Below are 12,975 nucleotides of genomic sequence, written 5' to 3' on the forward strand. Positions count from 1 at the left end.
GCTTGCTGGGTGCATACAGGATAAACAGCGAATCAGATTTTCTGACTCCAGCCGTCCTGGAAACATATATTTTCAGGGCCCTGACTACGTCCAGCAACTTGGAATCCTCCAAGTCCCTAGTAGCCGCAGGCACCACAATAGGCTGGTTTAAGTGAAATGCTGAAACCACCTTAGGAAGAAATTGAGGACGAGTCCTCAATTCTGCCCTGTCCGTATGAAAAATTAGGTAAGGGCTTTTATAGGATAAAGCCGCCAATTCTGAGACACGCCTGGCTGAAGCCAGGGCTAACAGCATTACCACTTTCCATGTGAGATATTTTAAGTCCACAGTGGTGAGTGGTTCAAACCAATGTGATTTTAGGAATCCCAAAACTACATTGAGATCCCAAGGTGCCACTGGAGGCACAAAAGGAGGCTGTATATGCAGTACTCCCTTGACAAACGTCTGAACTTCAGGAACAGATGGCAGTTCTTTTTGGAAGAATATTGACAGGGCCGAAATTTGAACCTTAATGGACCCTAATTTGAGGCCCATAGACAGTCCTGTTTGCAGGAAATGCAGGAACCGACCCAGTTGAAATTCCTCTGTAGGGGCCTTCCTGGCCTCGCACCACGCAACATATTTACGCCAAATACGGTGATAATGTTGTATGGTTACATCCTTCCTGGCTTTGATCAGGGTAGGGATGACTTCATCCGGAATGCCTTTTTCCTTCAGGATCCGGCGTTCAACCGCCATGCCGTCAAACGCAGCCGCGGTAAGTCTTGGAACAGACATGGTCCCTGCTGGAGCAGGTCCTTTCTTAGAGGTAGAGGCCACGGGTCTTCCGTGAGCATCTCTTGAATTTCCGGGTACCAAGTCCTTCTTGGCCAATCCGGAGCCACGAGTATAGTCTTTACTCCTCTCCTTCTTATGATTCTCAGTACTTTTGGTATGAGAGGAAGAGGAGGGAACACATACACTGACTGGTACACCCACGGTGTTACCAGAGCGTCCACAGCTATTGCCTGAGGGTCCCTTGACCTGGCGCAATATCTGTCCAGTTTTTTGTTGAGGCGGGACGCCATCATGTCCACCTTTGGTTTTTCCCAACGGTTCACAATCATGTGGAAGACTTCTGGGTGAAGTCCCCACTCCCCCGGGTGAAGATCGTGTCTGCTGAGGAAGTCTGCTTCCCAGTTGTCCACTCCCGGAATGAACACTGCTGACAGTGCTATCACATGATTCTCCGCCCAGCGAAGAATCCTTGTCACTTCCATCATTGCCCTCCTGCTTCTTGTGCCGCCCTGTCTGTTTACGTGGGCGACTGCCGTGATGTTGTCCGACTGGATCAACACCGGCTGACCCTGAAGCAGAGGTCTTGCCTGACTTAGGGCATTGTAAATGGCCCTTAGTTCCAGGATATTTATGTGAAGTGACGTTTCCATGCTTGACCACAAGCCCTGGAAATTTCTTCCCTGTGTGACTGCTCCCCAGCCTCTCAGGCTGGCATCCGTGGTCACCAGGACCCAATCCTGAATGCCGAATCTGCGGCCCTCTAGGAGATGAGCACTGTGTAACCACCACAGGAGAGACACCCTTGTCCTTGGAGACAGGGTTATCCGCTGATGCATTTGAAGATGCGATCCGGACCATTTGTCCAGCAGATCCCACTGAAAAGTTCTTGCGTGGAATCTGCCGAATGGAATCGCTTCGTAAGAAGCCACCATCTTTCCCAGGACCCTTGTGCATTGATGTACTGACACTTGGCCTGGTCTTAGGAGGTTCCTGACTAGGTCGGATAACTCCTTGGCTTTCTCCTCCGGGAGAAACACCTTTTTCTGTACTGTGTCCAGAATCATCCCTAAGAACAGCAGACGTGTCGTCGGAATCAGCTGCGATTTTGGAATATTTAGAATCCATCCGTGCTGTCGTAGTACTACTTGAGATAGTGCTACTCCGACCTCTAACTGTTCTCTGGACCTTGCCCTTATCAGGAGATCGTCCAAGTAAGGGATAATTAAGACGCCTTTTCTTCGAAGAAGAATCATCATTTCGGCCATTACCTTGGTAAAGACCCGGGGTGCCGTGGACAATCCAAACGGCAGCGTCTGAAACTGATAGTGACAGTTCTGTACCACAAACCTGAGGTACCCTTGGTGAGAAGGGCAAATTGGGACATGGAGGTAAGCATCCTTGATGTCCAGAGACACCATATAGTCCCCTTCTTCCAGGTTCGCTATCACTGCTCTGAGTGACTCCATCTTGAACTTGAACCTTTTTATGTAAGTGTTCAAGGATTTCATATTTAAAATGGGTCTCACCGAGCCGACCGGCTTCGGTACCACAAACAGCGTGGAATAATACCCCTTTCCCTGTTGTAGGAGGGGTACCTTGATTATCACCTGCTGGGAATACAGCTTGTGAATGGCTTCCAATACCGCCTCCCTGTCGGGGGGAGACGTTGGTAAAGCAGACTTCAGGAACCGGCGAGGGGGAGACGTCTCGAATTCCAATTTGTACCCATGAAATACTACCTGCAGGATCCAGGGGTCCACTTGCGAGTGTGCCCACTGCGCGCTGAAATTCTTGAGACGGGCCCCCACCGTGCCTGAGTCCGCTTGTAAGGCCCCAGCGTCATGCTGAGGACTTGGCAGAAGCGGGGGAGGGCTTCTGTTCGTGGGAAGAGGCTGTTTGCTGCAGTCTTTTTCCCCTTCCTCTGCCCCGGGGCAGATATGAGTGGCCTTTTGCCCGCTTGCCATTATGGGGACGAAAGGACTGAGCCTGAAAAGACGGTATCTTTTTCTGCTGCGAGGTGACTTGGGGTAAAAAGGTGGATTTTCCAGCCGTTGCCGTGGCCACCAGGTCCGATAGACCGACCCCAAATAACTCCTCCCCTTTATACGGCAATACTTCCATATGTCGTTTGGAATCCGCATCCCCTGACCACTGTCGCGTCCATAATCCTCTTCTGGCAGAAATGGACATCGCACTTACTCTTGATGCCAGAGTGCAAATATCCCTCTGTGCATCTCGCATATATAGAAATGCATCCTTTAAATGCTCTATAGTCAATAATATATTGTCCCTGTCCAGGGTATCAATATTTTCAGTCAGGGAATCCGACCAAGCCACCCCAGCACTGCACATCCAGGCTGAGGCGATTGCTGGTCGCAGTATAATACCAGTATGTGTGTATATACTTTTAAGGATATTTTCCAGCTTCCTATCAGCTGGTTCCTTGAGGGCGGCCGTATCAGGGGACGGTAACGCCACTTGTTTTGATAAGCGTGTGAGCGCCTTATCTACGCTAGGGGGTGTTTCCCAACGCGCCCTAACCTCTGGCGGGAAAGGGTATAATGCCAATAATTTTTTAGAAATTAGCAGTTTTTTTATCGGGGGAAACCCACGCTTCATCACACACCTCATTTAATTCATCTGATTCAGGAAAAACTACGGGTAGTTTTTTCACACCCCACATAATACCCTTTTTTGTGGTTCTTGTAGTATCAGAAATGTTCAAAACCTCCTTCATTGCCGTGATCATGTAACGTGTGGCCCTACTGGAAAATACGTTTGTTTCCTCACCGTCGACACTGGAGTCAGTGTCCGTGTCAGTGTCTGTATCGACCTGAGGTAACGGGCGTTTTATAGCCCTTGACGGTGTTTGAGACGCCTGTACAGGTATTAACTGATTTGCCGGCTGTCTCATGTCGTCAACAGTCTTTTGTAAAGTGCCGACACTATCACGTAATTCTTTCCATAAGACCATCCAGTCAGGTGTCGACTCCCTAGGGGGTGACATCACTAACACAGGCAATTGCTCCGCAACCACACCATTTTCCTCCTCATACATGTCGACACAGCGTACCGACACACAGCACACACACAGGGAATGCTCTGATAGAGGACAGGACCCCACTAGCCCTTTGGGGAGACAGAGGGAGAGTTTGCCAGCACACACCAGAGCGCTATATATATACAGGGATAACCTTATATAAGTGTTTTTCCCTAATATAGCTGCTGTATATATTAATATGCCAATTTAGTGCCCCCCCTCTCTTGTTTTACCCTGTTTCTGTTGTGCAGGACTGCAGGGGAGAGTCAGGGAGCCTTCCTCCAACGGAGCTGTGAGAAAAAAATGGCGCTTGTGTGCTGAGGAGATAGGCTCCGCCCCTTTTTCGGCGGCCTTTCTCCCGCTTTTTTGTGGAAAACTGGCAGGGGTTAAATACATCCATATAGCCCAGGAGCTATATGTGATGTATTTTTAGCCATTTAAGGTATTTTCATTGCATCCCAGGGCGCCCCCCCCCCAGCGCCCTGCACCCTCAGTGACCGGAGTGTGAAGTGTGCTGAGAGCAATGGCGCACAGCTGCGGCGCTGTGCGCTACCTTATTGAAGACAGGACGTCTTCTGCCGCCGATTTTCCGGACCTCTTCCGTCTTCTGGCTCTGTAAGGGGGACGGCGGCGCGGCTCTGGGACCCATCCATGGCTGGGCCTGTGATCGTCCCTCTGGAGCTAATGTCCAGTAGCCTAAGAAGCCCAATCCACTCTGCACGCAGGTGATTTCGCTTCTTCTCCCCTTAGTCCCTCGATGCAGTGAGCCTGTTGCCAGCAGGTCTCACTGAAAATAAAAAAACCTATTTAAACTTTTACTCTAAGCAGCTCAGGAGAGCAACCTAGATTGCACCCTTCTCGTTCGGGCACAAACTCTTAACTGGGGGAGGGTCATAGGGGGAGGAGCCAGTGCACACCAGCTAGTCCTAAAGCTTTTACTTTGTGCCCAGTCTCCTGCGGAGCCGCTATTCCCCATGGTCCTTTCGGAGTCCCCAGCATCCACTAGGACGTTAGAGAAAACAGGTTTAGGGTTTCATTGATAGAGGGTTTGCAAAATGAGAATTAAGGGTTCACACCCGAAAATTTTTTTGGGTAAGGATATTAATTTCCTACTGTACTTTCATTTACATTCTCTTTGCCTTGTATAGTATTTGCAGAATATGATAAATAATATTATTTGGTTTTCTTTTTATAAACTCAAAAAGGGGAAGTAGGTATATTATTCCTAGGTAATACGAGATGTAGTCCCCAACACTGCCTGTTTTTTTTTCTCTCCTCCCCCTTTTCAGCACTACCCCCTTTCTTTTTCGTATTACTCCATTTCTCTCTTTCCCAGCAGTCTCAATATGCCATGACTGAGCCACGCCAAACTGTGTAAAATATTTTTCTTGAATCCTTGTCTCAATCACAATGCTACAAAACGCTTCTTGAGACTGCACGGATTTGACATGCCACACTTGCAGATCCGTGGCACATGTCGCATATCAAATTAATCTTTGCAGTCTCATATACAGTAGCGCTTTTGTCGCATTGCAATTACAATGAACACTGGAGCGAGAAAGACGCTTGGCGCAGAGTCGCACATGATATTTGGCGCAACTGCAGCAATAGCGTATATGGACACAACTCTGTTTCCCTTAGAACTACCATTATCTGTAATATTTTACTACTGTAATTGGGACGTCGTCACTTTTTAGCCACTACAGTGCGTTCGCTTTCTCCTCTACTTCCACTGCTTCATATATCTACCCATATATGTGGCCTTTGCACCTTTTTCCTTTCTTCTATAGTGTCATGTTTTTGTATGTAAAAAGTATAGGAAATAACAGAAGTGTCTGGAGACTGTGTGTGTTATACTGGGAAACACCCTGGTAGTGACATCACTGATACTGGTGGGAGGGGTCAGCGTTCAGATCAACGGTCACAAACTGCCAGCATGATGTCAATTAGTCTTCATCACTCTCCACCTTTGTATAGATTTAGGTGTGTATTCATGAAGCAGTGAAAAGAGTGGAGAAGTGAGCCAGTGGAGAAGTTGCGCATGGCAACCAATCAGCATTGAAGTAACATTTATAATTTGCATACTATACAATTATACGGAGCAGCTGATTGGTTGCCATGCGCAACTTCTCCACAGGCTCACTTCTCCAACCTTTTCACTGTTTCATGAATAGACCCATTACTTTCCTTGGACACGTTGCTGTGATGACCCTGCACAGATGTCACATGAAAATACATAATGTCCAGCTTATCACTAGTGAATCCACGATGAATACAGCTGAATGCAGTTTATGCAGCTGCACAATGTCACTTACCTCTAAAATCATACTGATACACATTCTTTAAAGACTCATGAAGAAAGTAAAAGCTTCCCAGTGCCTGAAGAAACAAAAACAATACCATAGTGATTAGGAAAGCACAGATTGATAACATGTCCTTATATGTTCATTAATAAGACCATTAAGCGTCGCTGCAGCCCGGATATGGGGAGAAGTGGTATCCGTGCACAATAAAGCTTTTCCTCCATAACGGGAGATCATACATCTACCCTACAGTCTAGTCACATTTCAAGATGTCTGAAGGCAGAAAGGATGTAGTATAATATGGGCCATACCACTGTCACGTACGGAACATTTTTACAAGGTTAAACATCAATTTTTGGTAAAAGTTAACATGAAAAAGTAAAAAAAATAAAATGGATGTAATATCAAAAAATTTAGTTGTCACGCACGGGGCAGGCGAAGTCCACCACTGTTTTGTAAAGGAAACGTCTACAATAATTCACCTCACACTTGGCATTAAGAGCCTGTGATTTTTTTTCCCTGAAACCCTATGAGAAAGAGCTACTGTATAATTAACTTGTCAACCTATGGATTTTGTTTTTTTTCTACAGTGTCATGTATGGGACATTTTTACTAATTTTCCTGGAATGGCTGATATACTGTATATAGTTATATCGATGGGATGATATGTTCTTATACCGGTGTATTGCTTTATCTATGGCATAGTATGTTGTTATACCTGTGGATAGCTATCCTAAGGCTATATAAATAATCGGTGGAGCATTAGGTCTGTAGATAGTAATGTTCTGCATAGTTCTAACTATGGGATGCTGTGGATTTTTGTTTCCTCTAGAACACAGGTTCTCAAACTCGGTCCTCAGGACCCCACACAGTGCATGTTTTCCAGATCTCCTCACAAAATCACAAGTGAAATAATTAGTTCCACCTGTGGACAGTTTAACACGTGTCAGTGAGTAGTAAGTACACCCGCTGGGTTACCTGCAAAACATGCCCTGTGTGGGGTCATGAGGACAGAGTTTGAGAACCTATGCTCTAGGAAAGCACTTTGTGGGGTATATTCAATTTTGGATTCGACAGAGCGAAACCCTCCCGCCGGGACCTGAATTCGACATATTCAATAAATAACGGATTCGACAGTCCCGCTGTCGAAAAACGGACCAATTGACGAATAGTGGGCGGCCTGGATTCGACTTAATGGACCTCACAAAAGTGTTCAATAAATCCTGAAAAAAAATGCGTGGGGTCCCCCCTCCTAAGCATAACCAGCCTCGGGCTCTTTGAGCCGGTCCTGGTTGTAAAAATACAGGGGGAAAAATGACTGGGGTTCCCCCAGATTTTAACAACCAGCACCGGGCTCTGCGCCTGGTCCTGGTGCAAAAAATACGGGGGGGGGAAGACGTAGGGGTCCCCCCTTATTTTTAACACCAGCACCGGGCTCCACTAGCCAGAGAGATAATACCACAGCCGGGGGACACTTTTATACCGGTCCCTGCGGCCGTGGCATTAAATCCCCAACTAGTCACCCCTGGCCGGCGTACCCTGGAGGAGTGCGGACCCCTTAAATCAAGGGGTCCCCCCCCTCCAGCCACCCAAGGGCCAGGGGTGAAGCCCGAGGCTGTCCCCCCCATCCAAGGGCAGCAGATGGGGGGCTGATAGCCTTTTGTGTAAAAAAAAAGAATATTGTTTTTTGTAGCAGAACTACAAGTCCCAGCAAGCCTCCCCCGCAAGCTGGTACTTGGAGAACCACAAGTACCAGCATGCGGGGGGGAAACGGGCCCGCTGGTACCTGTAGTTCTACTACAAAACAAATACCCAAATAAAAACAATACACACACACCGTGACAGTACAACTTTATTACATACATGTACACCAACATACATACATACTTACCTATGTTGACACGAAGAATCGGTCCCCTTCTCCATGTAGAATCCACGGGGTACCTGTAAATAAAATTATACTCACAACAATCCAGTGTAGATCGGTCCTCTTCCGTTTGTAATCCACGTACTTGGCAAAATAAAAAAACGAAAAACACGATCCACGCACTGAAAGGAGTACCATGTTTACACATGGGACCCCTTTCCCCGACTGGTGGGACCCCCCGTGACTGCTGTCAAAGAGGGTCCCTTCAGCCAATCAGGGAGCGCCACGTCATGGCACTCTCCTGATTGGCTGTGCGCGCCTGAACTGTCAGTCAGGCGGCACACTCGAGATACAATGTAGCACATAGGCGCTCCATTATATCCAATGGTGGGATCTTTGCGGTCAGCGGTAGACCGCGAGGTTATGAGGAGGCCACATATAGAATGCGTGTTCTTACATGATATAGAGAAGCATATTATTTGTGTGCAATGTACACCATTAATGGAGAATAAGTCGCCTTAACAGCAAAGTTTCAGCGTAAACATATTTATCATATATAAACCCCTAAAATACTGAAAAGGATGGCTACCATACTGTACAGCGGTGCTGTGCCACTTACTACAAAACTGAACTATTTGCCCTGAAAATACATTTCATCATGATACAATCCTCTGTCCCTGGGATCGTGAATTAAACGTCTGCCCGACCTTTGTGCCGCGTCTATAATGGCAAGGTGGAAAAAATACGGGGGACCCCTATGTCTTTTGTCCCCCGTATTTTTTGGACCAGGCGCAGAGCCCGGTGCTGCTTGTTAAAATATGGGGGAACCTCTGTCAATTTTTCCCCCGTATTTTTACAACCAGGACTGGCTCAAGGAGCCCGAGGCTGGTTATGTTTAGGAGGGGGGGACCGCACACATTTTTTTTCAGGAATCTTAACACTTTCACACCCCTTCCAACTGAAAAACATGCTCTGATCTCTCCATATTATTGTAGTTAGTAAAAAAAATAAAATATTATTTTAAAAAATATATTAAATAATACTGTACTTGTGGCTCCTAAATAGACAAACCAAGTAGATAATCCCTTCTAATATAAATAGATATGCTATTAGCAATCAAAAAAACACAAAAAAAAATCATGTTTAAAAAAAAAATGTATTAGATCACGACAGAAAAATGAGGCGGAATGAAATTGACGAAATGACTGTCGAAAAGCACTGTGTTGAATCGACATTCTTCAATTGAATATACTTTTGTCGAAAAGCCGCATTTTAACATTGCAGACACGTCGAACTGAAAAAATGTCGAATTGCAAAAAGTCGAAAATGAAACGGCAGGTTTTTTGTCGAAAAGTACTGTATTGAATTGTCGAATCGAATTCGACAGGTTTTTTGTGTCGAAAATGACCCATTTTTCGACATTTTCGGCAATTCGACCGCAATTGAATATACCCGTGTGTATCTGTAAAAGCTTTTCTGCTCTGCAGTGTAGGAGGCCACATATAGAATGCGTGTTCTTACATGATATAGAAAAGCATATTATTTGTGTGCAATGTACAGCATTAATGGAGAATAAGTCGCCTTAACAGCAAAGTTTCAGCGTAAACATATTTATCATATATAAACCCCTAAAATACTGAAAAGGATGGCTACCATACTGTACAGCGGTGCTGTGCCACTTACTACAAAACTGAACTATTTGCCCTGAAAATACATTTCATCATGATACAATCCTCTGTCCCTGGGATCGTGAATTAAACGTCTGCCCGACCTTTGTGCCGCGTCTACAATGGCTGCAGGGTGTACAGCGCATATGGGCCTCCGGGTTAGGCGGGGTCTACACCTCCCACCCTGCAACCACTCCAATTATTCACCCAAATGACGTATGGCACCATGTTTTTGGTGATTTCTTCAGAGATAAGACGATAGCACCATATTTATGTAGAAATCACTGGATATATGACACATGCACAGCTGAGATACGGCCCTGTGCCAAACGCTCTGCGCTTTCTACCATGTTGTATTTTAGGTAAATTCCTCAAACATGAAAAACTAGACTCAAAGATTTTTGGGCAGTTCCATAGTGGGAAGTGTCTCGGATATGGTGCCAAGTACAGCATGTGACTAGCACACCTGAATAAGCATTACTAATCCATTTTTTCAGTGTTACATGACCATGTGCTGTCAACTACAGCTACGTTACTCTGTAAAGTTGTTCATACATACAGACGAAAATGCACTTCCCCAAACCAGGGGCATAACTGCAACCTCGTGGGCCCAAGAGCCATATTTTGAAGTGTCCTCCAATGCTTCTAAAGAGACACCTCCCTGCAACACTCAGATCAGGCTGCAGCCTAGGGCCCCACCTCTGGAGCCGCCACTGCTCGCAACCCATCTATCCAACTGGGACAAAGAAACTGATCAACTTTATTACATGTGCCCAGCTCCCTGCACTCCTGAGGAACTGGGAGCAGCGGTCATGGCTAAATACCGTATCAGAGAGCAGGCAGGAGTAGATGAGCTCCGAGTCTTGTAAGTTCAATTAACATACAAGCAGGCCCAGCAACAAAATTATTTTTACCCCCCTTCATCATTATATTCCACTGTTCCCACAGCTCACACTAAACACCATTACTGTGCCCCCAGCTCACACTACACACCAACACTGTGCCCCCAGCTCACACTACACACCAACACTGTGCCCCAACTCACACTACACACCAACACTGTGCCCCCAACTCACTACACACCAACACTGTGCCCCCAGTTCACACTACACACCAACACTGTGCCCACAGTTCCCACTACACACCAACACTGTGCCCCCAACTCACACTACACACCAACACTGTGCCCCCAGCTCACACTACACACCAACACTGTGCCCCCAACTCACACTACACACCAACACTGTGCCCCCAACTCACACTACACACCAACACTGTGCCCCAACTCACACTACACACCAACACTGTGCCCCCAACTCACACTACACACCAACACTGTGCCCCCAACTCACACTACACACCAACACTGTGCCCCCAGTTCACACTACACACCAACACTGTGCCCACAGTTCACACTACACACCAACACTGTGCCCCCAACTCACACTACACACCAACACTGTGCCCCCAGCTCACACTACACACCAACACTGTGCCCCCAACTCACACTACACACCAATACTGTGCCCACAGTTCACACGACACACCAACACTGTGCCCCCAACTAACACTACACACCAACACTGTGCCCCCAGCTCACACTACACACCAACACTGTGCCCCCAACTCACACTACACACCAACACTGTGCCCCCAGTTCACACTACACACCAACACTGTGCCCACAGTTCACACTACACACCAACACTGTGCCCACAGTTCACACTACACACCAACACTGTGCCCACAGTTCACACTACACACCAACACTGTGCCCACAGTTCACACTACACACCAACACTGTGCCCACAGTTTACTTTATATGACAAGGTTGAATGGTAAGTATTAAAAGCAACCATCAGTGCAGCTGTGTCATGCATTTGTTGGATAGTGTAATTAAAGTTGGGGAAGAAAGCTTACGGTGGGTACACACTAGGACGACAATTCAGCATCCGGCTCATCTGACACACTTCCCAAATGTCATCCTGATGTGTCTTGCCTGATGTCACAACATGCATTTACATGTGTCCGCCCAGTTTTGAGGTCAGTCACTGGCGGCCTCGGCAGCAAGTGTACGGGTGATAGCCTGAGTGGCCATACACACTGCGCCGATATGACCGCAGATATATCAGCCATTATCTGTGCTGCAAAGCTGATGTTATGTGTCTGAACAACGTCATCCACAGAGATATCTCTGGTACACACCTGCCGATGCGCCCAAAATATATCAGCTGTTCAGCTGAATGGTCGATATATCGACCACTGTGCACCCAGCTTTCTACAGTTCTACAGCTGATGGCATAACAAAGATTTATTTCCAAAGGGAACAATATTTCTGTGGACGAAAAACAAAGACACAAGTCTGCTCTTGTTTGTGCAACAGCCACAAAATGAGCTCCAAAATACACATACAGTAATCACACACCTCTTCAGCAGGCAGTAACAGTTCTCTGTCTGCTGCTCCTCCATCCGGCTGACTCCTCACTGGCTGGAGTAGGGTCCCCTGAGAGAATAAAAGCTTCTCCCTCCTAGCAGCAGCATGAGGAAAGCTGGATGAAGGTGAGGTGAGAGCGGGAGGCGGTCCAGGTCCCACAGCATCGGCACCCACTACACCAACCGTAAATAGGTCTCTGTCTCAACTCCCCTGTACATATTGAATACATGAGGTTTCACTGCCTGTCTGTATAATGTAACAGAGGATTGGAGACCCATTTTACAAGTTAAAAACAAACTTTGTCTGAGATTTATTTCAGGGTGTTCAACATGTGAGAATACCACAAGCTTATCTATGTCCTCTGACTAGCTCTTATGAGTCTATTTATCAAATCCTTCTGTCACATAATGAGGAATGCATTATAATAAGACAAACATGTCGGGAACGCGCAGCAGAGGTTGTTCTTCCTCAGGCAACTAAAGTAGTTCAACATCCCACAGAAGCTTCTGCTCCTCTTCTACTCCGCGATTGTGGAGTCGGTACTGTGCTCCTCGATACTGGTATGGTACAGCTCCGGCCAGCACGAGGGACAGATGCAGGCTCCAAAAGGTGGTCAGAACCGCAGAGAAGATCATCGGGGCCGACCTTCCCTCAGTTCAGGACCTGTACCTGTCCAGAGCTAAAAAAGCGGGCAACAAAGATAGTAAAAGACCAGCTACACCCCGGCCACAGCATGTTTAACTTGCTTCCTTCAGGCAGGCATTACAGGGCCGTCCCCGCCGGGTCCACCATAAGCCTCAAAAGTTTCTTTCCCCAAGCGGTCCGTCTGCTGTACTCCCGAACATTGACTGACTAGACGTACATGTAACTCACTACAGGTCCCGAT

The 12,975-nt window shown here is 46.9% G+C and overlaps 1 protein-coding gene across 4 annotated transcripts in view; it reads right to left on the reverse strand.

Annotated features, from left to right (window-relative positions):
• The window catches only part of INPP5A (inositol polyphosphate-5-phosphatase A), a 911,370-nt gene that overhangs the window by 370,555 nt on the left and 527,840 nt on the right, over positions 1 to 12,975 (reverse strand). For all 4 annotated transcript variants that reach the window (XM_063962166.1, XM_063962167.1, XM_063962168.1 and 1 more), the window contains exon 5: positions 6,134 to 6,197. In XM_063962166.1, the coding sequence (XP_063818236.1) occupies positions 6,134 to 6,197 (64 nt within the window). The remainder of the gene's footprint in view (positions 1 to 6,133; positions 6,198 to 12,975) is intronic.

This window comes from Pseudophryne corroboree, chromosome 3, assembly GCF_028390025.1.
Source record: "Pseudophryne corroboree isolate aPseCor3 chromosome 3, aPseCor3.hap2, whole genome shotgun sequence".
NCBI classification, from domain to species: Eukaryota; Metazoa; Chordata; class Amphibia; order Anura; family Myobatrachidae; genus Pseudophryne; species Pseudophryne corroboree.